At 39.0% G+C, this 23,168-nt stretch overlaps 1 protein-coding gene across 3 annotated transcripts in view; it reads right to left on the reverse strand.

Moving 5' to 3' along the window:
• Positions 1-23,168, reverse strand: part of megf11 (multiple EGF-like-domains 11) — a 101,501-nt gene that overhangs the window by 3,929 nt on the left and 74,404 nt on the right. The window contains exons 12-23 of one of the 3 annotated variants that reach the window (XM_056766727.1): positions 20,186-20,306; positions 18,571-18,734; positions 18,351-18,453; positions 14,249-14,395; positions 11,637-11,771; positions 7,694-7,822; positions 4,829-4,957; positions 3,938-4,066; positions 3,551-3,679; positions 1,969-2,202; positions 1,075-1,193; positions 919-973 (exon numbers count right to left, since the gene is read on the reverse strand). In XM_056766727.1, coding sequence (XP_056622705.1) covers positions 919-973; positions 1,075-1,193; positions 1,969-2,202; positions 3,551-3,679; positions 3,938-4,066; positions 4,829-4,957; positions 7,694-7,822; positions 11,637-11,771; positions 14,249-14,395; positions 18,351-18,453; positions 18,571-18,734; positions 20,186-20,306 — 1,594 coding nt within the window. The remainder of the gene's footprint in view (positions 1-918; positions 974-1,074; positions 1,194-1,968; positions 2,203-3,550; positions 3,680-3,937; positions 4,067-4,828; positions 4,958-7,693; positions 7,823-11,636; positions 11,772-14,248; positions 14,396-18,350; positions 18,454-18,570; positions 18,735-20,185; positions 20,307-23,168) is intronic. The other 2 variants (XM_056766729.1, XM_056766728.1) reach the window with 2 other exon arrangements.

The raw sequence follows: 23,168 nt of genomic DNA on the forward strand, positions 1-23,168 counted from the left end.
AAATGTTTGTCCTTTTTGTCTTTTATCAAATTGTAACCTGAAACAATTTTAAACTTTTACAATGACGTCATCTGAGCTGGGTTAATGGATGTTAACCAGCTGTAATTACACATCCATTCAGATCCGACTCCATTGGAAAACCCACTTTTTATGATCCGATGAAATCCTGATAGATAAAACATCCACCCTTCATTTTTTCACAATGAAAATTGAGTTTTATTTGGAAATATGTCTCATTACGAAACTAAATCTAAAATAAAGTATTGTGAAGCTCAATCGTTAGAAGACAAATATAAGAACTCTATAATCCAAATACAGTGAAACATCCTACAATAACTATAGATGAAGTCACAGCCATTTTGAACTTGTGGTCACGGTCTTATTATACTTCCTCTCTTAGCTCCTAACAGACAATGATGAAAATACCCGACCTCGAACCCGTGTCTCCGAGGGCTCATATGTTCGGCCGAGCTCTTATCATCAGACCAGCAGGTAGACATAATGGGGTGAGGGGGCAGGGGCTGGAAAGTCAGAGCGGTAATGAACTCCTCTCTCCCCTATCCAAGCGAGTGACCTTGGACAATGTAAACTAAGCCTGACCTTTCCCCGTGTGCGTGTACCACCTAAAGTAAAAGCTTATTAAAACCGCAGCGGGCGGTGGTCTTGCACCAGTGACAGAAACTTCTATCACTTCATGGCTTAAACCCCCCCAGGATAAAAAGTAGTTCAATTGGCTTGGGCTTCAATAGAAAACAAACGTCTTATTTACTTAGCAGAACTGGTTGAGCGGAGAACAGGATAATGCATGCAATTCATTTCACATTCGTGTGAGAACTTTTCAGGTACGGTCTGATGGGAACAGATGGAAGATAAAGTTTGAATAGTGGCTGAGATAACAAATGAGGTATGGACACTGACCCAGGTCATTGAGATTGCAGTAAGCTCTCCATTCTGAATTGCTCTTGTCACCTTTCTAAAGGGGAACAAATCAGAGAACATCCAATTGAATGAAAACGCTTGGTTCTTAGAGCTTTTATAAATGAGAGAGTGTAACACAACTGTGTTTGTGCTCACCTTAAGCGTGAGACTGCCGTCCAGGTTGTTGGGGGAGGAGGAAGGGATGTTGCATTGTGCTACAGTATGGTAGCTAGGATTGGAGAAGCACTGACCGGCACTAGTGCTCTGGGATGTTTCTACAAGACAAAAGAAAAAGTTGATGGTGCTCAAAACTACTAAAAGTATTTGACTAACTTTAATCATTTCAGTTTTTTGTACAGCCACATTATCAAAAATAACATCTAGCCCATTAAAAGGATAGTTCAACCAAAAATGAATATTCGGGCATCATTTACTCACCCTCTTGTCATTTCAAACCTGTATGACTTTCTTTCTTCTGCAGAACACAAAGATATTTTGAAGAATGTTGTTAACCAAAAACCGTGAGTCCCCATTGACTTCCATTGTATGGACACAAACCCAATACAAGTCAAAAGGGACCAACAGTTTTAAGTTACCAACGTTCTGTAAATGATTAAATAATCTGTATTTTTGGGTGAACTATTCCTCAAACTTTGTCAGGGGGCTTCCTTGGAAAACTTTTTTTCTGGTAAATAACATGACTATGCATGTCCACCAATTTAGTAATACGTTTATGCTGGTCTAAGCTGGTCTATTCAGCAGGGTATGCAGTTTGTATTTAATAACCACAAATGTGCTGTTTTCGCATCATTAAAAAATATTTGAATACTTTGAGGAAGTTTATCAGCATGTGGACAGTCTGTTGCAGTAAAGCACTGTCATAACCATGAAGTATTGTCAAAACAGCTGTTTTCTCTGCAGATTACTGAATGCAATAACATGCCGTTATACCTACAGCTCTAATCCAAACTACACTGTATGGGAATGAAACTAAATGGCCTCATTCAGGATTTGATGATTTTGATTCATATTCCCAACAGAGTTTCTTACCGGAGAGAGAGTAATCAGTGTTTGTGACACGCATGGCGGGGGTGTACGAGACGCTGGGCATGTCCTGCCCTTTGTCTCTCTGTCTCTGTCTGAACCAAACAAACAGGCTGAGCATAGCCATGATGATGAGGAGTAGGAAGATGATGCCCATGACGGCCCCGGCGGACTGGCGCTCTGAACCCAGAGCGGGACTGATCTTAGTGTAGGGGTTCAGCTCCTCCATTACCAGAGCAGCTGTGACACAATTCCGTTGAAATTACCAGGAGAACATAGTGCTTTTATTCACATGAGAACATTTGAAGAAAATTGTTATGCAAGTTAAATCTCTTGTTTTGTGTACAAAACAGCAGACATGGTTCAAATATTATATAAAATAAATCCAGATACTTTACTGATCGCCTAATCTTAATTTACTCTCACAATGCTTCTGCTGTATATTGTTAGTGGTTGCTGGAGCATTGCTAGGGTGTTACTAAGGTGGTTGCTAGGATATTGCTAGGGTATAAGTGTAGTTGCTAGGGCTTTGCCAAGTTGTTACTAGGGCATTCATGTGTTTTTACGAGGGTGGTTGAAAGGGAACTGCTAGGGTGTTATTAGTGTGGTTGCTAGGGCTTTGCTGTGGTGTTACTAGGGCATTCCTTTGGTGTTGCTAGGGTGGTTGCTACCGGACTTTTAGGGTGGTTGCTAGGATATTGCTAGGGTGTTAGTAATGTGGTTGCTAGGGCTTTGCTGTGGTGTTACTAGGGCATTCCTATGGTGTTGCTAGGGCGGTTGCTACCGGATTGTTAGGGTGGTTACTAGGATATTGCTAGGGTGTTAGTAGTGTGGTTGCTAGGGCTTTGCTGTGGTGTTACTAGGGCATTCCTCTGGTGTTACGAGGGTGGTTGCCAAGGCATTGCTAGGTAGGTTGCTAGTGCATTTTTATGATGTTAGTATGGTGGTTGCTAGAGTATTGCTAGAGTGCTGCTAGGGAATTCCTATGGTGGTACTCGGGTGGTTGCTATAGCTTTGCTATGGTGTTACTAGGGTGTTTTAATGAACATTTTTGGTTTTCTAGGTGAAATCACAAATCCTACTGCTTAAAGAAAAAGAATGTCTCTCACCAAGAAACCCCTTCTGATTTAAGATATCCCAATTATCCCTGTTAAAAAAACCAAGATATGCTGGTTTGGTATGTTTTGATGCTGGTTTGCTGGTTTGTGCTGGTTTAAGCTGGTCATGTGGTGGTCTTTAGCTGGTCATGCGCTGGTCCTTAGCTGGTTTTACCAGCATCAAAACATACCTTACCCAGGATATGCTGTTTTTTTCAACAGGGATGTTGATACTACAAACAGTGGTACAAACTAAAGTTTTACTGTTAAGGGTTTAGAAAAAGCAATACCAGTACACCATAAAAGGGTGATGCTTGCATTAGCAAAAAAACACTGCAAATTAACAATGGGTATGACTCTGCAGAAAAGTGTCTCTCAAATGTATTGTGAGAACGGGTGAACCTTTGTGAACGTGTGCCTTTGATTTATGCATTTGGTCTGAAAAATAACAATGGATGTAGAGGAAATAAGAGAGAGAGAAAGATTGTTACCCTGGTCACAGCGGATTCCTTTGTATCCGGGGCTGCAGTAGCATGTTCCGGTCACATAGTCACAGGTGGCGTTGTTCATACATTCACACAGTTGCTGGCACCCGTAGCCAAACGTCCCTGGAGGACACTCTGAAAAAAACATACACGCACAAATACAATTAACCAAAGCCCCAGGCCAACACTTCGTAAAACAAGAACACACACATACAAACACAACTGTGAATCCCTGCCTGCGATGGTGGATGGGAAACACACACACACATGCACACATCAGCAACAACATAATCAACCCCATCATGGCAGGAGAACAACTCTGTTAAGGGCAAGGTCGAGCTGATATTCTCCTAACATACACACCCACATTCAGAAGGAGTTTACAACACTCACTCTGTTCACAGTTGATTCCAATAAAGCCAGTCCGACAGGCACACTGGCCAGTGATATGATCACAGTCAGCTCCGTTTTGACAGCGGCACATCTCTGCACAGTCTCGCCCATAAAACCCTGAGGGGCAGCCTGAAGGAAAGAGATATCCTGCTACATTACATTAACCTACAACACAGAGTTGATGAACGCACCATCAACAGCAAACCCGCAGCAGCCATGAAGCCAATACCGCAACAGGCTAATGACCCAAATATGTTACCTAATTAAACCACATTAGCACGGCAGTGTTTCCACCTTCGCTAAGGCACGTTTACATGCACTTACAGTGCAAAAATACACAACAGTGCAACACAGCCCGGCCACTGAAGATAACAAGCCCACTGGAGCAAACATTGCAGGAAAACACAAACTGATTTCATCACTTCTCAAGGAAAGAGTTTATATCGCTGCTGTCATGGAGAGAAAAAAGTTTCAAACAGAGTGGCAGAGGAGGAAGGATCAAGATCTTTGAAATGATTGACGTAACGAATGAAAGATGAATCGCTGTTTTTTTGCAGGTGTCATGCTGATGGTTTGTGATTTCAGCCTTGAGCAAGGTCATATAATGAGTTAAATGACTGACATAAAAAATACGTGCATTTATTTTTTAGGTCTCGTCCGTGCCATCATAACATCAGAAGGCTTCTGCATTGCATCTTTACCGCCGAGCACAGAGATCTGAGCTGCAGTTTTGATACACTGCCAGCAGATGTCACTGTGTCACTTTAAATGATGTTGGATGTGATTGGATTGTATGTGGATGTTTTTTGTGTGTATTCGTGTGTATGTATGTGTAATATAGGCTTGTTGGAAATGTGTATCGATGAATGTACGTGTATGAGAGAGACTCACGCTGTGTACAGTAGAGGCCGGTCCAGCCTGGGCTGCACCTGCACTCTCCATCGTAGGCACTACATTGGGCTCCGTTGTGACAGTTACATGAGTTCAAGCAGTCAGGGCCCCACTGGCCTATGGGACAAACTACAGATGCCAGAGACACCGTCAAAAGCAAACAACTCTATACAGGTAAATATATACAGTTAGGACCATAAATATTTGGACAGAGGCACATTTTTTCTTTTATAAGCTGTGTATCAAAATGTATTCGAGTTAGTTTTATAATGGATGTTGTATTCAAGTGCACACTGACAGTTTATTAAGAGTGTATTTGCATTTGGATGCTGTTGCTGTGAACCCACATCATGGTGGACAGGGAGATCTCCATGCAAGCGAAACAGACCATAGTTAGATTTCAAAAACACAAAAAATCCATCAGAAAGATACAGAGAACATTAAAAGCGGCCAAATTCCTCAAGAATAGGATGTGTAGATTAGACGTCTGAAATAGCCGAAAAGCATTTTTTGGAGTGATCAAATTAATTTCAGACTGCATAAGACTAAAAGGAATAAAAGATATGGAGAAGGCTTGGAATATCTCATGATATGAGCAGACAACATCTTCAGTAAAATAGTGCTCAGGCAATGTGATTCCATTTCCACTTCCTCAGGCACTGGGTCACTGGTGTTTTTGGTGATTTAACAGAAGTAAGAAAGCATACGGATTAATTATTCATTTGTCTTGACGTTACGAAGGTGTTTTTCTTAATCATGGAGTGTATAATTTCATAATCTGCCAAACTGATCTCATATTGACACCCAGGATTGTTTCGTTGCTGAGTTTAGCGGTGTGTTTTTTTCCCTCAGAATGTCCGGAAATGTTGATTTTGCCACTCCTGGCATTTTGCCCCTCCTTTGCTGTTCATGGCATCTTTCTGACGGATTTTTTTGCTTTTAATCTAGATACGGTCTTTTTCACTTGCATGGAGATCTCCCTGAACCCCATGATGTGGGTTCACAGCAACTGCTTCCAAATGCAAACACCACACGTAGAATCAACTCAACCTTTAAAATGCTTTATTTATCAAGAAATTATTTAAGGAAAAGCCCACATATGTGAATAAAACAGCTTTTGATTGAACGGTCCAATTACTTTTGGTACATTGAAAAAGGGGGGAGGTTCATGTTAAAGAGCTAGAATTCCTAAACCCTTCAGCTAATCTGGCTGTGTATACACTCTAAATAAAGCGGGGGGTGTGCACTTTAAGACAATATCCATTATAAACTCAAATACACTTTGATACAAAAATTTGATTTTGTCCAAATATAATATATTTATGGACTTAACTGTATGTATGCATTTCTGTGAGGGGACAAAATGTTAATTTAAGTTGGCACCTTTACGTCTTAAAGGGACAGTTCGCCCAAAAATGTAAGTTCTGTTATCTCCCTCAAGTTGTTCCAGACCTGTATCAATTTATTTGCTCAGTTGAACACAAAATAAAATGTTTTTAGAACGTGGAAAACCAACAGTTGTGGGGCACCATTGACTTCCATTGTCATTTTTCCGATACCATGGAAGTCAAAAGAGCCCCAGAACTGTTTGGATCCAAACATTCTTCCAAATATCTTAACTTGTGTTCAGCAGAACAACACACTTTACACAGGTTTGAAACAATTTGATGGAGAGTAAATGATGACAGAATCACTTTGCCTTTAAAGGGACAATTTACCCAATAATAAAAATATATCGGCATATAATCGCCCTCCAAACCTGTTCTTAACCTGTATTTCTTACTTCTGTGGAACAAATGAGAAAAACAAAAATATTTATGAGAGTAAACGGTGACTGAGTCTGTCGGTCACTAACCTCTCTTTTTGTGTTCTGGCAAAAAACTTTTTGAAAAACATGAGGTTGAGAAATGATAAAACATTATTTTATCGAACACATCTACAGTTGGGGTCATAAATTTACATACGGTACACATAATCTGCACAATATGAATAATAAATGAATAGGAAATATAAAAATTGCAGTTCGTTTTTTATTTACTACTCCCCACATAAAGCCTTTTCATACCAGGTTAGTTTAGTAAATTTATGTTGTGATCTAAACAGCTGGTCTGTAGCTCACTCAACAAACTGCAATTTTTATAATTTATACAACTTTTTTCATTATTAACATTTGGCAGGTTCTACAAAGTGTACTACAACTTATAACCCAACTGTATGTCAAAGCAGAATACTATTGTACAGGCTTTTATTTTTATCTCTTAAACACAAAAAAAGTGGGATGCTGATACAGCCAAAATGAGGCGTAAAATGAGGGCCATAGTTTAAAGAAAAAAACCTTTTAATTCTGTCTGAATAAAGCTGAAAATGGTAATTTTCACAATTAATAATTTAAAAACAGGCACCCTCTCTTTTCCACAAACAAACGGTCACAGGCGTTTTTTATGTGCAGCAAACACCATTAGATTAACAGCGCTAACTGCTCGTGCTTCAGCGGAGGGGGTGTGTGGGGAGGTATAAATTCTGCAGGACACTGTTGATCTCGTCTCAGTTTCATATCGGGGCTCTCATACGCTGTGTAAATTATCGAGAGTGTGCCATCAAGTAATTTATTGAGGAAACTGTTGGTCTCCATCAGCAGCGCTTGTGGGTTATTTGGCAAAGAAAAATGGACGTGCCGATGATTTACATGACACCGTGACGTGAGGTGCCCATGAGACAGAACAAGAGAAATGGATGAAAAAATGGATGGGAAGACAGGATGTGGGAGTACAAAACAGAGGAACGTATAGAGAGGAAAGCACAAGCAGAGAGGAAAGTGAAATTGAAAGTAAAAGAAAGAATAGAAAAGGTGTAATTGGTTCATACTCTGTGAGCAGTCGTCTCCAGTCCACCCAGGGAAACATTGACAGGAACCGTCGATAGGGTTGCAGGTGCCGTTGTTTGTACACACACAGATCTCACCACAGGCTTTCCCATATTTGCCACTGGGACACACTGACGGAACAGAAACGCACAGCACAGACACAAAGCAGAAATATATCATAAATATATGAATATAGTTTACAGTAATGTTACTGTGTCTTTAGGTTGAACATACAATCCCTTTAAACAGAAGTTCACAGTATCTTTTGTGATTCACAGTGAAGTTAATGGGTGTAATGTTTTTAATCTTAAAGGAATAGTTCACCCAAAATGAAATAATTAACACACCCATATGCCATATGTATGTCTGTCTTTAGACAAACACAAGTGGAGTGAAAATAATACACATTCGTGGCCACCATTGACTTTTAGGATTGTGGCCAAGAGCTGTTTGGTTAAAAGTATTCTTCCAAATATCTTTCAAATATTAAACTCGAGGGTGGGTAAATGAAAAAAACACACATTTTTGGTGAACTGTCCCTTTATGCACAATCAACTTTGCTTAACACATAATTCATTTTTTCTTACATAACCTCAACAAATTATAATAATTTCAAGTGTTACAAACTCACCACTAGCCAAAACTTGTTTAAATGAACCAAGTTGATTGTACTTAAAATTTGTACAGGGTAAATATGCTCAGTATGAGTTTTTACTCATAAATGTGTCGTTTCACTTTGTGTGGATTAACTTTATGATTATATGTGCACGGTTTGGAGCTTTTTAAAAATACAGCCAAGAACACCAGGGTTTGCAATATTACTATTATTATTATGATTTGTGTTCGACTGAAGAAAAGAAGACATGTACACTGGCATGATTGTGATTCAATTACGGTATACATTTCATTTTTGGGTGAACTGCTCCTTTAAATCTTAAAAAACATACATGAAAATTTTAAGACTGTTCTACCCTATAATACGCAGAGACACAGAGTAAACCATTTAGTAAACGATTGTGTGGCTAACTGCCATATGTTTACTCAAACAAACAAGTCAATGTTTTGAACGCCTGCTGTTTGCGCTGTTTTGGAAGGTCAAGAATCATCAAGTCATTATGAACTGTCATGTTTACAAATCACATACTTCATGATTCTTGACTGTGATGGTTCAGGCAGAGAGACACATGAAGGGGTGAAGTCATGTGTCTGTGTGTACTTCAAAGTGAAATCAAATACGTGTTTCTGTCACACTGTCCAATTATCCATCTTGCCATCTCTGCTCGGCACCGAGAAGAACAGTGACGACGGATGTACTGCCGAATTAAAAATAGAAAATTGTGTACATTTTTAATAAAACGAATTCCTCACCACACTCTGACATGTTCCTCAATCAGACATTTTATTTTAGATTAAAGCAAATCGTGTGTTTTCACGTGCCTCTCTCTCTCCCTCTCTCTCTCTCTCTCTCTCTCTCTCTCTCAAGTCACAATGTAAAGTACATACAATGGGGTCCCTTGCTAAATCATCCATCACATTCAACATATCAACATCTGTTGTGTCAGGAGATCAGAAATATGAACAACTAGGGAGTGTTGCAGCTAAACCTTTGTGTCTTTTAATGACCATACATCCACACTCTTCTCGTTGTGAAAACACTTTCAACTAACTCAAAGCTGCCTCTTATTAGCTAGTGGCCCCCTCATGTCACATGTTCCGTTTCACTCCAACTGTGACTATCTGAAGTTCATTAGCTCGATCTGAGATGAGCTCAAGACAGCTGAAGACGGCAGCACAGACCAAACTACAAAAAAGTAGGTATGTGGGCTAGCCAGACTTCCCCCGGGCCCTGACTTTCTTCCAGTAATTATAATCTGGACAAATTAAAACAAGCCTTTTCGCGAACCTTCTCCTTCCTCTCCTTTAAGGTATTAAATATTTATTCTCGAGACGGCTCTGAAAGCAATGAAAGTGAATTCTATATAGTCATGCTGCCTTTCCTTAATTCATGAAAAGACTAGATAATTATTATGAGAAGTTCCATCTATATTTCATCTGGACGTCTCCGTTGGGTGAATGTTAGCGTTCATTAGTTTGATTTGGAAATTTGCCTCATTGAGCTGAAACTTGAAATCACGAAATCACATCGAAACTACAATAAACAGGACTGGCTCAACCTGTAGACGATATCAAAAGCTCATACTTTCTGATGCAAAACTGTACAATCGTTATACAATTTGATAAAACGATGTGATGCTCACTGCCAAAGCTGACTGTTAATATTTCAAACTCTGTGACAATGACAAGAAAAAGTAACTCGCTTTACACAGTTTTCTTGTTTTTATTGAAAAAATAAGAAACCTCTCATCTATGCTTCGTTTTACATCACAGGAGCACACAAAGTTACAAGTCAGGCCTGTAAATATCAATATCTACTGTACTCTTGAACATAAGGGCATGAAAGATCACAAAAGGCAATAGATCCACCGAAATGTTCATATCCAAGCATAAAGTATATTAGCGAAAATGAATCTCTTGAGATTCTGTCCCCATCTCGTCTCTAAAGCTAGAGCTCAACAAAAATAGAGTGGTGAGATCGACCTGACTCTTCACTGTTTGTCTCACTCGGAAGAATGAGCTCAGCAATATTCAGATTTCGCTCTGAAGGTTATTTGTCAGAGTGTCAGTGATAATGGCAATTATTTTCTGTACAGAAGAGGCGCAGAGTCAGCGGAGAGTTCCACGGATGGGCACCATGCCAATGGTAGCACACATACAAACACACACAAACACAATGGTAGAGTGCGACCCGTTTAATATGACAGGTGAGACCTGTAAACTGTCAACTCCGTGTATCATCTATGTACATTCTCTCTGAAACATCATCATTACATAATTAGTTTCAGCGGGAGACAGATGCCCAGAGTCAATTTGATGAACATCTAGTGCACTTTGTCTCACAAGACTGGAAAGTTCCGCCTTGATTTGCCGAGCTCTAATCTGATTGGCCAATTTTAAGCAACATTCACGAGTAAGAGTGCAAGAGTTTTTTTAATCAGGTATTTCTTTATCAGGTTTGTTAGGGTTTAACTAAATATCCAAAGTTATGTCAGTTAAATACTACATGTGCTTAACCATACGTGCATACTGCTGTCCTATTGTTTCATTTATTTTTATCATTATGGTAAAAATATATTTTAGACAAACCCGACCTAAAACAGACAGATCTATTGACATTTGTGACCCTGGACAACAAAACCAGTCTTATGGGTCTATTTGGCAAAATTTAGTTTTTTTACATAATGAATAATTTATGATGAATAAAGCTAAATAAATACGATTTTTATCGATGTATGAGTTGAGATACAAATTTTTAAAACTCAGGAATCTGAGAGTGCAAAAAATTTAAAATATAGAAAAAATGGCCTTTGAAGTTGTTATTCAGAGGCACTGTAGTAGACCATCCACTCACAAAAATAAAGTTTTCATATCTTTAATATAGTACAATTACAAAATATCTTCTTGGAACATGATCTTTACTTAATATCCTAATGATTTTTGGCATAAAAGAAAAATCGATAATCTTGACACGTACAATGTATTTTTGTCTTTTACTTCAAATATTCCCGTGCTACCTAAGGCTTGGTTTTGTGATCCAGGGTCACATTTAGGCTGTTTCTTACTGTCTGAGTGGGCAGATCATGGCCAGATTAAGCTACAATGTAAACCAGAATTTTAAATGAACGCTCTAAATATTATAAACAATAAATAAATATTGAGATAATCAATCAATATTTAGATCAAAAATGTTTTTAAGGTGGTTTAAGCTACTGATTGGACAGTTAACGCTTTTTCTATGAGAGCCATTAAAGATCTGAGAAGCCCATTAGTAAAGAGACTATATAGACAGAGAGATAGCAGAGAGAGATAGGAGTAACAGCTACTTGCCTTTGTTGCAAAGAGAGCCAAAGAAGCCGGCCAGGCATTCACAGTGACCCGTGACGTGTTGGCAGGGCCCGGTGCTGTGCACACACTGTGGACATGACTGACTGCAGCGGTGCCCATAAAAACCAGGAGGGCATACTGTCACAGGGCAAACACAGAAAGATAGGAAGAAAGAAAGAGACGTTGAATCAGAGGTTTGCCAGTTGTGGAGAGAGAAACCCATGTACCAGATTTACAGAATGCTTTTACAGACCAAAAAGGGTTTGAAATAATTCTCCAGTTACCTTTAACCCTAAAGCACAGGCACCTGTAACTAAAACAGGGAGAAGTAATGAAGCTCTCATTACGGCTTGAAATTGTTAATAAGAATAAGATCTTTCATTTGATATATAACATGAACATGTTGGACATAATTGAGCGTAATGAAAAATGTTCATGATCATAAACGCACATAATTTTAAAGGAGTTATGACATGTGGAAATTATGAATTTCAGCCTAAGTTAAGTCATTTTATGTATGGATGGTATGGATTCCAAAATGGTGCACTTCTCTAGAAGCTAGAGAATCTAAGCTTTCAAATGATACCACATATGATTGTCAGATTTACAGAAATACTGACGTATTTATTGAGTTTACTAAGCGCAGTGTAAAAAGCCGTATTGTCTCACAGAGCACGAAAAGTAAGTCTGTCTCTGTCATTCAGCCGTGTCTGAGACTGGATCTTCTACGGGTCATTTTTCTTCATTAGAGCCTTGATTCTCTTTAATTGCTGTAGCTTTGTGTAATGCAGGAGGGTGGTGTTTTCTGACCTTTTCACTATGGGTGGTGGGCCTTTGTAATTAAGATAATTGTACAACAACGAACAGTGTGGCCAAGATAAATCGCATTCCCTTTCCCTGCTCTCTTTAATCTTTCTACACACACAAACACATCATTTCTTAACAGGGGGAATGATACTTAACTGATCAAGAACATGTCTGTGTCAAATAAATGTGTATGTAGATGGAAATACGAAATTATATCGAGTTTAAAGGTGAAGTCTATTTTAGGATAACTTAAATTCATTCATTTATTTATCCCGTTTTCTAAACCTTTGAACAAATTTGTAAAACATTATTACTAATGCAAGAAACATAATATCTTCAGAATATTTAAATATTTACACATCACACGATTTGTTGGACTGCCTTTAAAGTATTCTGATTTCAATATACTGTCATAAAATACAAATATTTTAGCACATTTTTACTGTAACAGTGCAGTAATGGGAATCTTGAGCACTGAGGATACTAAGAAATGTAATAATAATACAAATGAAATACTAAACACATTTTATTGCTAAACAAAATGTGCTTAATTATCCCAAAACTGTCAATAAATAAACTTAAAGTGTTCCTATAAAAATATTTAAATTACTTTACAAGTAATTATTACTTACAAGTGCTATCAAATCAATTAATCGATTAAAAAATAAATGTTTGTGTTTATATGTGTGAGTGTGTAAATACACAAACATACATGTATATATTTAAGAAAAATTATTAGTTTTTATTTATATTTATACATAATGTAAATAATATTTAAATATATGTTAATATATATTTTTGTAAATATTTGTGATATAGACACATGTGTCTGCATTTATGTATATATAACATACACGGCAAACACATATATTATATAAACACAAACAAATAATTTATCGATTTGACAGCACTAATATGCATTTATAAATATTGATGTATATATAATACATATATTTTAATGTTTTTCAAATATTTCATATATATATTTTTTCTCTAAATGTTTTAATATTTCATGCTTTTGAAAATGGCCAGCAATAACCCAAAGCAGCAGGAGTGAGACAGGGAGAAAGAAAGCAAGAAAGAGAGAGAGTCTTAAGAGGAAGGGCTCTGAGAGGTTGGGCAAACACTTCTCCTCACAGAGAGGCTGATGAGAGCCCCACATGGACTCGGCATCTCCACAGTGATCCAGACAGAGGAGTGGGGCTGAAGTGATTAAGACGTGTGCGATTAAAGATTTGCTCACACATGTTTATGACTCTTCACTAAGCGTCTCCCTCTTCAGCTCATCCCACTACACTCCCTGTGGGTCAACGTCTGGATTTGACAGTTGTGACCCCCTCTCATTCCCACCAGTTGTTTATCATCTTGTATGAAGAGCGTTCGAATGAAACACTTATGTGTCAACTCGGAGAAGGTGACATTGAGTGAGACATGCGCTGTCCAACATGTTTTCCTAATCAGTGTTTTTGTCTTGCATAAACATCTTAACATCATTAAGACTTAATTTACTTGCAAAGCAAAATTTAGTATGTTAAGAATATACTGTACGTTTAATTATCTTTTTTTTTTATTACTCATTTGCAAGTGGTTTTCCTTGTTTTTAGATGCAAGCATACATCTAATATAGTTGAAATAATAAGTATTTTTATATAGCTATGACTAAAAACAAGCCATTTGTTCTACAATTTTGCTTAAAAAAATACATTTATTTTGTTTCAAATGTTTAGATTTAATGTGCTGGAAAGTAAACCAAAAATACTGAATAAGAAAATGATTATAATGTGGCTAATGGTGGAAAAGGAAGTTACTTCTCTTGCAGGAAGTGCCACGGTAGCCGGGAGCGCACACGCATGTACCATCTTCAGGAGAGCATGATCCACCATTTTGGCACGAGCAGGTCATGGAGCAGTTAGGCCCCCAGAAACCTTGAGGGCATATACTGTCACAGTGGATGCCTGTTAAAACAATGAAGAAAGCATCACTGCATTTTTCACACGTGCTTCCATATTTACTTAAATAGCCAGAAGAAGAAACAAGCATGAGAAGCATGTACGAAATACCAGAACCTTGCGTTGCATCATAGCTAAGTTAGTTTCATTGGTACAACAACAGGGCAGCAACCAGTATGTATGCGTGTGTCTGTTTTGAGTCCTGGTTTTGAAAGCGTGGCTCTGTGGGTTCAGATATCTCTCGGCCGCAGCACTGGGCCGCGCTGTGCTGTGCTATGCTCTCTGTATATGTATTTTTGATCAGACTGGGTCTCTCTGCCAGTGCAGTGTGTTCATTAATAGGGCCGTGTCCCTTGAGTGGTTGAGACTCGTCTCTCATTCTCTTTCAGCTGTTTTATGTAGCGCTCCGCTGGGGACACCCACAAGTACACACGCACAAATATATAATGAAGAGACCTGCAATATTTTCATGATATGCTTTGATAGTCTTGAAATGCATTGACATCGGACAGGTTAGCTCGGCCATATTGACACAAACATAGACAACACGTGGACACTCTCAAACAAGCTCAGCTACCAATGATTAAAGTTGTATTGCTCTTTCACAGTTTAGGAGACGTCATTTCATTCTAAGGTATGTTTTATTAAAGGGATACAAAAATGCAGTCATCATTTATTAACCCTGATGTTATTTAAAACAGGCATATGACTCTTCTTCAGGTAAACACAAAAGGAGATATTTTGAGAAACGTCTCAAACAGTGGAAGTCAATGAGGTTCAGTGTTGTTCGGTTACCAACATTCTTAAAAATATCTTCTTTTGTGTTCTGCAAAAGAAAGCATACAGATTTGATGAATCTGGGTAAACTATCCCATTAAGTTTTTTGTCTCGGTTGATTTACTTAAAATGCCTAAGGACAAGTGCAAAATACACAAGTGAGACAATTGTTGATATGCACGATGAGAACTGAGTTATGAAATTAATGTGAATAGCATGACTAGGATAATTTGGTTATATTAGACACATAATCATGTATATTATTTCTCATGTATATTATATGTACCCTTACCCTCGATAAAAAAATTGTAACACACAGCCTCAAGTGGTTTATTACTTTAATAATACATCCTTAATAAATAAATAACTACATTTTCCAACCTCTATAACCACGATATAATGGCATAGAAGGTAGACATTACGAGCGCACACACAATCTTAGACACACACACACACACACACGTATTCTCACACACATAGAGACACTTTCAAGCTGTAGCCCAGGAACCTCATTTGCAATTTTCTTTGACAGAGCGAGTGGCACGGCACATTAAAGCAGCATTAGTCTCATGGCTTTGAATTAGTCCAGGTCTAAACTCTAGGGACAGGCATCATACCTGCACTACCACTGTGGCAGAACAGAAGGTAGCAGGGTTCGGAGGGCAGCTGAGATGAGCGAGCAGGACAAGCCCACCCGACCATCAAAAAAGGGGCAAACTTGTTTGAGCTTCTGCAGGGCTAGGCAGAAAAAAGTCCCGCACTTCCTTTATTGTCAGCAATGAATTAGAATAGAAGAGCACCCTGAAAGACTAATGGTGACAAACAGAGCAGCTTTTGAGCAGAGTGAGAGAGAGAGAGAGAGAGAGAGAGAGAGAGAGAGGAAAAAAACTCTGCATACGAGACTTTTCTGGACCACCACAGGGACCGGCAGCCAATTAATGAGATAAGCAGAAGTACCATCGTACGCATCACTTTCCAGCGCACTTTGTGTGTTAAGTGGACACAGGCACACATGACGGCATGTTTCTGAAGGGCACGTGCTTCTGCAGGTCACTTGTTCTCATGCTCCGAATCCTTCACTGTAGAGACCCTGAAGCCGCTAATATTGTTCCTCCACGTTTCTTTGCTTTTTCACTTCATCGATCTCGATGTCATTTTGTCTCTTCCTCTCTTTTAGAATGACCATTTAATTTCTGTCACACATATCGCTCTCTTCCCTTTTGATAAAACACTTACAGCCTGTCTTTCCTCGGGCATGTTTTACTTCTGTTCTTTAGTTATCCTGTTCCCTTGTACCTCAAAAGCCACCTTTTTCTCTCTCAGGGTCCTCTCTTTATCTTCTCACCTTCTCAGAATATCAGTTTCTGAATTAACAACCTGAATGTTCGACACGATCAAGGACGGCCGACAGGTTGAGCATTTCAGTACTTGGCATATTTTTAAATGCACACAAAACGATCACAATATACACTTGAAACACAATTTTTCACATTTATTACCTTTTGACCAGCCGTGGAAAAGATTAAGCGACCACTTAAGTTTTGTTTGTAGTGAGCATTTCTGCATGTATTGTGGCAATTCCAGTCCAGTATCTTGATTTCCAAATAAATCAAACCTCAGGAGTCACAAAGTCCTGCAAAAGCAGTGTGATAGACTGCGATTGCATCTTTTTCGTTATTTTGACCAATTTGTCTCGTTTAAATTTCCTGCAAATAAATGCAAATAGTAGATCACAGATTTATACAAACCTAACCATTTTAAATATGCTTTCCTGTAGACCAGTGGTTAAAGTATGGCGCTAGCAACGCCAAGGTCATGGGTTCGATCCCAGGGATTGCACATCCTCAAATACAATTGTATAATATCATGCAATGTAGTGAGCGTCTGCCAAATGCATAAATGTAAATGTTAAATGTTTTGTGTTCTTTCTTCCACAGAACACAAAAGATGATTTTGAAAATGTTAACAGAATGGTAAAATGGTAAAAATGTTAAATGGTAACAGAAAACCATTCCCATTTGATTTTTAAGAACAACTATTTCTTTAAGAATGCTATTTATATACAGTTTAATTGATCATTTGGTGTATTTTCTTAACAATACTGGCACACATTCAAAAACCTTTGCATTTGTCTCCATCTACTTTCTGTGTCTTCTGTCTCTCGCCACAATTCATTCCTGCTTGTGAGTTCCTTATAGAATCTTCCCCATGTTCTTACAATCTCCTGTTCTGCATTTAGCTCATATTCTCTCTTAGACACAACACGAGAGTATGCACTATGTAAGTCTAACTCTGTCTATCCAAATGTGTTTCATAAATCACTGCTCTGCATAGTCTTGTTCAGATGCTCAGTCTCTGAGGCCTATTTGCACCCTGGTGACTCCATTAGGTCTGGCAGATGGTGGAGACCTGGGCAGGAGACAGAGCGTGAGATTTCTGCGTTGCTGGCTCCTTCTCACAGATAATGAAAGCTACACTATATCCCAGAGCACACAGACAGAATTTGGAGACCTGAACGAAGAGAGCAATTGTGGGCCTGCAGGCAAAAGCACACGTACTGACCCGAACAGCTCCGTCTCTTCCTCTTACTGTGTTTTTTAACACTTTCGAGTGTTACTGTAATGCTCAAGTACTTGCAAACAGGGCCTTCTGTGGTGCTGAAACATGTCTAGTGCACGGACACGCGGTGCAGAGACCACTGTAACAGAAGGTGTGAACGCAGCGTGAAAGCTGTACAAGAACGACTGCTTGATTCTGGGTCAATGCGATCTAATTAGGTAACATGTTCAGCAACTATTTCAATAAATGCTTCATGGTTGAGATATCTCATATTAATTCGCAGGCTGGATTCTTGAACTCCTAAAAAGTGAGAACTCCTCAAATGTGGTGCTCGGATGTCCTGTGATAAAATGTTCTGGAGGTATGGTGGTTCTGTGAGGAATAATCTAAAAATGATCTAAAATGATAAAAATTTGATACAGATTTAACATAACAATAGCAATTAAGTATTTCATATATGTTGACAACATCGATTTTTACTATTGCTGCACGGCATTCTATTTCTGTTGAGCTCAATAAACATGGCATAGCATTTATAGCCTCAGTGCCGACACAGCTTGCAGCTATTGGCCACTTGTCAAGTTAAAGTACATCAATGTGATGATGTCATTGGCCTGACACTCACCCGTCCATCCCGGCAGGCAGCGACAGAAGCCACTCACAGGGTCACATCCATCAGCGTGGTTACAGTCACAACGCTCTCGACACTCCAGCCCATATGTGCCATCCTGAAAAATTGACACACGTACACATCACAAACTGTTTTGTCATGATACACAGTTATAAGTCAAGGGGGCAGTCTTCTGGCAGACAGACAGAGGAAATCGTGTTTGGAAAAAACTCACGGGGCAGGGCTGCTGGCACCGTTCCCCTCTCCACCCTGAGGTGCAAGAACAAGAGCTGTCTATTGGGTCACAAGCCGCACCATTGGCACACAGGCAAGTTTGGTTACAGCCCAAACCCCAAGTGCCGCTGGAGCAAAGGATGGAACAGTCGACACCTTGCCAACCTGTCAGGAAAAGATGGGTACAGGCATTCACCAATTTGTTTACTTATGTGCATTCAAGAAAGAAATTTGACTGATTTTGCGTTTGTCATCAAAATCTTTTGACTTAAAGGTCCAGTGTATGAAATTTAGCGGCATCTAGCAGTGAGGTTGAGAATTTTAACCATCGGCTCACTCCACCCCTCCGTTTCGAGGCACTACGTTGGCTGACACAGAACTAAGATGTCGTCACGTTTTCGCTTCTTTGCTGAAGGAGACATTGATCAAATGCTTTCTGTAGAGCAGTTTGTCTGTTTAGGGCTACAGCAGAAACAACGTGGTGAGTGTAAATAGAAATAGCCCATTCTAAGGTAATAAAGGCATAACGGTTCATTATATGAGATCTTTATATACCTCTGAAAATTATGTTTATCGTATTGCATTTCTTTTATTACATCCTTCCCAAAAATTACACAACGGACCTTTAAATGTTTGGCTTTGGCTTAAACATAAACATGTCAGCATATATCTTATACTCTGCAATACTCCTTAAAAATGTCTCATGATCATACATGAAGTGTATTTTTACCCCAATAAACGTTCACCAGTTTATAACAGACCTCAATTATTGGGGCAGAGAGAGGGGAAGTGGGGTCATAAGTGACAGGAGCCAGAGAATTGTACTCTCCAGTGCCGCACACTGCAAAGCAGTCAATGAGTGGAATATATGCATGGTTTGAGGTCAACATATGAGCAGAGAGGGATAGACAGAGAAGTTGTGTAGCACACTGGGGTACTGCATTATGAATGGGGTGAGGTTTTTGAAAGTAGTGTCTCTAATGAGCTTCCTCCCATGCTGAAGGGATCTGAACGAATGCTTCACTGGTATCGGCTTTTTAGGACGAGTCCATGTTAATGCAATGTGGGGTCCGTCCCGTAGGTGTGGTTAGCTGCGGTCAGCCAAATGCTTTTACTGTCTAAATAACCCATGTCTAAGTAAGTGGTGTGTCTCTGTATCCTCTGAAAATGTCCTGAAGGGACTTCAGGATCCCTTTCTACCGAAAAATACAGTTCGTCAAATTGAGAAATGTGAACTTGTGGGGTATGGATGGGATGTTTTATAATGGTTGGGAGTGTCTGATGTTTCAGTGTTTATCTCTTAAATAAAATGAGCTGGGTTCTTTTAAGTAACAACTGCCTGCAAGATAAGTTTTTAATACTGTACCCAATATGGCCCACTTGGTTGCAGCTGGTATTAAGGGGAGCAATAGTCTCTTTTTAAAAAGCATTTGACTGGGCAAAAAATCTGTATAGTGCAGAATGAGACATCAATCTTTTGTCTGTGTTCCCAGAAGAGAAAGGCCACTATTTTTAAAGTGCCTAAATATGCTTAAAGTGAATTTTGTCAATAAAAAAAAGGAGTCCTAAAGGAAAGTGAAAGATGACAGAAAGAAGGAAAAGAGATTTTACAGTACCTTCTTTACATATGCAAGAGCCGTCGATTGGGGAACAGGATGCCAGGTTGTGGCAGTGGCAGGCAGAAGTGCAGTTAGTACCGTACAGCCCTGGTGGGCATGTCTGGGAACAGTCATCTCCCTAATAAACATATGCATACACTAAATATACAGTATATTGAACATACATGTGACCCTGCCTGTGAAAACCCAGCTAAAGTAATTTTTTGTGATTTGGTGTTTTCATAACAAAGAACATCTTACTGTGTAATAAAAAAAATAACTGAGCTAGGCAAAACAATAAAATTATTATTTTCAGTATTAAAACTATACATTTAAGTATTATATATTCAAATTTGAGTAATGTATTTCAAAATCTATAATAAATAATTTAAAGCGAAGAACACAAACTTTTTGCTATTACAACTTTGTTGCTCCTAATCTGATAATTGCTCTCCTTCTGAAGCCTCGTATCTCCATATTTTGTGATTCATTTTTTTTGCCATAAAACATTACATTAGTCACCTCATGTTTTTCACTGGATTTTCCAAACGTCTAACCAATAAAAAGTATTCAAAAGTGCTATTCAACTTTGACAACACCGTATTTAATCATTTATCACAAGTAGGCTACAGTGTTTTTCCATTTCCTGAAAAACATTGACATCCGAGGTTTCGGAAGGACAGTGAAGATATAGCGTCTATACTGTTATATACATATCACATTTTTATAAATAAAATATTTAATGAAATACAACACATTTGAAGGGGTGATAACTAAGCACCACAATATCAGAAGAGTTTGCGTCTTCTGAATGGGTCCCGTTAGAAAACTTTTTTATACCATCGAGAACCCTCTAGCAACCGCATAGAAATGTTCTAAAAACACTCAAAACATCTTATTAACCACATAGCAGTGCTTTGGCAACCACTCAAACTCCTGACATTCTCATTAGAAATGTCCAATTCCAGTTATTAACATTAATACTTATGTACTTCATTTTGTAAAATAAGCCCATGACCTCAAAACCCATCAGAGAATTCTGTAAAAATCCATTTCCACCCAATATATTATATAAAAATTTTGCTGAACAATGGCAGCACATGAGCTCCGATATAAAGGGAGTCTCATTGTAACCAGAATCAGTATTAGGTTATATTTTAACAGCACTAAACCTGGCGTCCATGTGTAGTTTGTGTCCTTGCTATCACAGAGAGTGGCAGAGGACGCTCGGAGCTCTGTGCTAAATACCCGCTTTCCCCTGGCTGCATTAATGAGCAGACAGCCCCTGGCCCTCAGCACCTCCTTCCATCCCCAAGCTAACTACTCCAGCACAGTGCCCGATGACTGACAGACACCATACTTTAAAACCCTGCTGCCCAGCCAAACAATACCATCACAATCTCTGTACTATACCAGGATCAGCAAGGGAGGTGCTTGCATCCCTGCGCTGCCATCACCAGTATCTTCTTGCCTCATCCCTGACTCTGATTGACAGCTGACAAAATGATTTAGACTCCAAATTAGTGGGGTAATGGCAGTGCACCGGGCGGCTCCTGCCGCCGTCTCCTGAGTGCCGGGGATTGAGCGGCAAAGGACCCACTCTCTCATTATCATCTGGAACCGGGTCTGAGCGGGAGACAAGATAAGATATGCCACAGGACACCATGGGGGCTTAAAGAAATACCAACTCGCTCTCTCTATATTTTCGTTTCCACCCTCTCTCGCTTTCAATCTGTCATCATTTATCTCCATCTCCCCCCTCTCGTTTTGATTCAATCATTTCCAATATTTTCTCGTACTCCTACTCCTTTTCTTTCTTTTCCCATTCTCTCATGCCTATTGTATTCCCCATTTCAAATATTCTACCTCACCATCTGCCTTGCTCGTCCATCCTCTCCCCACATGAAAAGCTCACATCTCTGGATTAATTTTTTATCAATCTACGTGCAGTTATCTTTGTTCCGCTCAAAAGTGACAGCAAACAGACTGCTAACAATGGCAGTTCTGTTCCACGGAAAAAGGACTTAAAAACTATCGGCACAGGGAGACGCAAATGGGGCGAGAAAGTTAGTTAGTTTGACTTTTCAACAAACCTGCAATCGACTGGTGAATGAGCGGGAGGTAAAAGAGTCTCTGGCTCACGGCTGACCACGGGGATTTGGCGAGTGCTGTGAACGCTCTAGATTACACTGACACAGCTTTAAAGTTGTACAAGTAAAAACAAAAAAAGTGAAAACAAAGAAAACAGAAACACACACACACCGATTCAAACCCACAAACATACAAAACACTCCACACACACACTATGCACACGTACTAACACACATAGAAACACAGACACGGACGCACAGACACACGCGCACACACACACAGTGGTTATCACTGAGAAGCACACATTTAAGATAAAGGAGAAAGAAACACAGGTAAAATATTAAACGGACTATATGCAATATTAATTTTAAGAAATGACGAAAGGGATTGTCCCTCTAATATTGGCAACACATGTCATCAATGTATGCCAAAGACTCGACTACAATGAAAAATGCCATATTAAAACGATTTATTATTTAATATAAGAAAACATTCACTCTCCCTCTTGTCATTCCATGGGGTTCTTCCGCAGAACACAAAAGTAGATATTTTGAAGAATGATGTTAACCAGCACTTATTAACTTGCATTGTTTTCTGTGTCCATACAATAGAAGGGATTGGGTGCCGGCACTGTTCGGTTACCAACTTTCTTCAAAATATCTTCTTTCGTGTTCAGCGGAAGATAGAAAGTCATTCAGGTTTGAAGTGACAAGAGGGTGATAAAATTTTCATTTTCGGTTGAACTATCCCTTCAACATATGTGTGTTCCCGTGAATTGAATTTACAACCTCTGAGCTGCTAACACAATGCTCTTTCGTCTTTCTACTTATCTATTAACACATTTTATATCAGATTGACTGATTTCTTATTGAAATGCTACCAAAATGCTTGCTAGTGGGTTTGTGGACGG

The sequence above is a fragment of the Triplophysa dalaica genome, chromosome 14, assembly GCF_015846415.1.
Source record: "Triplophysa dalaica isolate WHDGS20190420 chromosome 14, ASM1584641v1, whole genome shotgun sequence".
Classification (NCBI taxonomy): domain Eukaryota; kingdom Metazoa; phylum Chordata; class Actinopteri; order Cypriniformes; family Nemacheilidae; genus Triplophysa; species Triplophysa dalaica.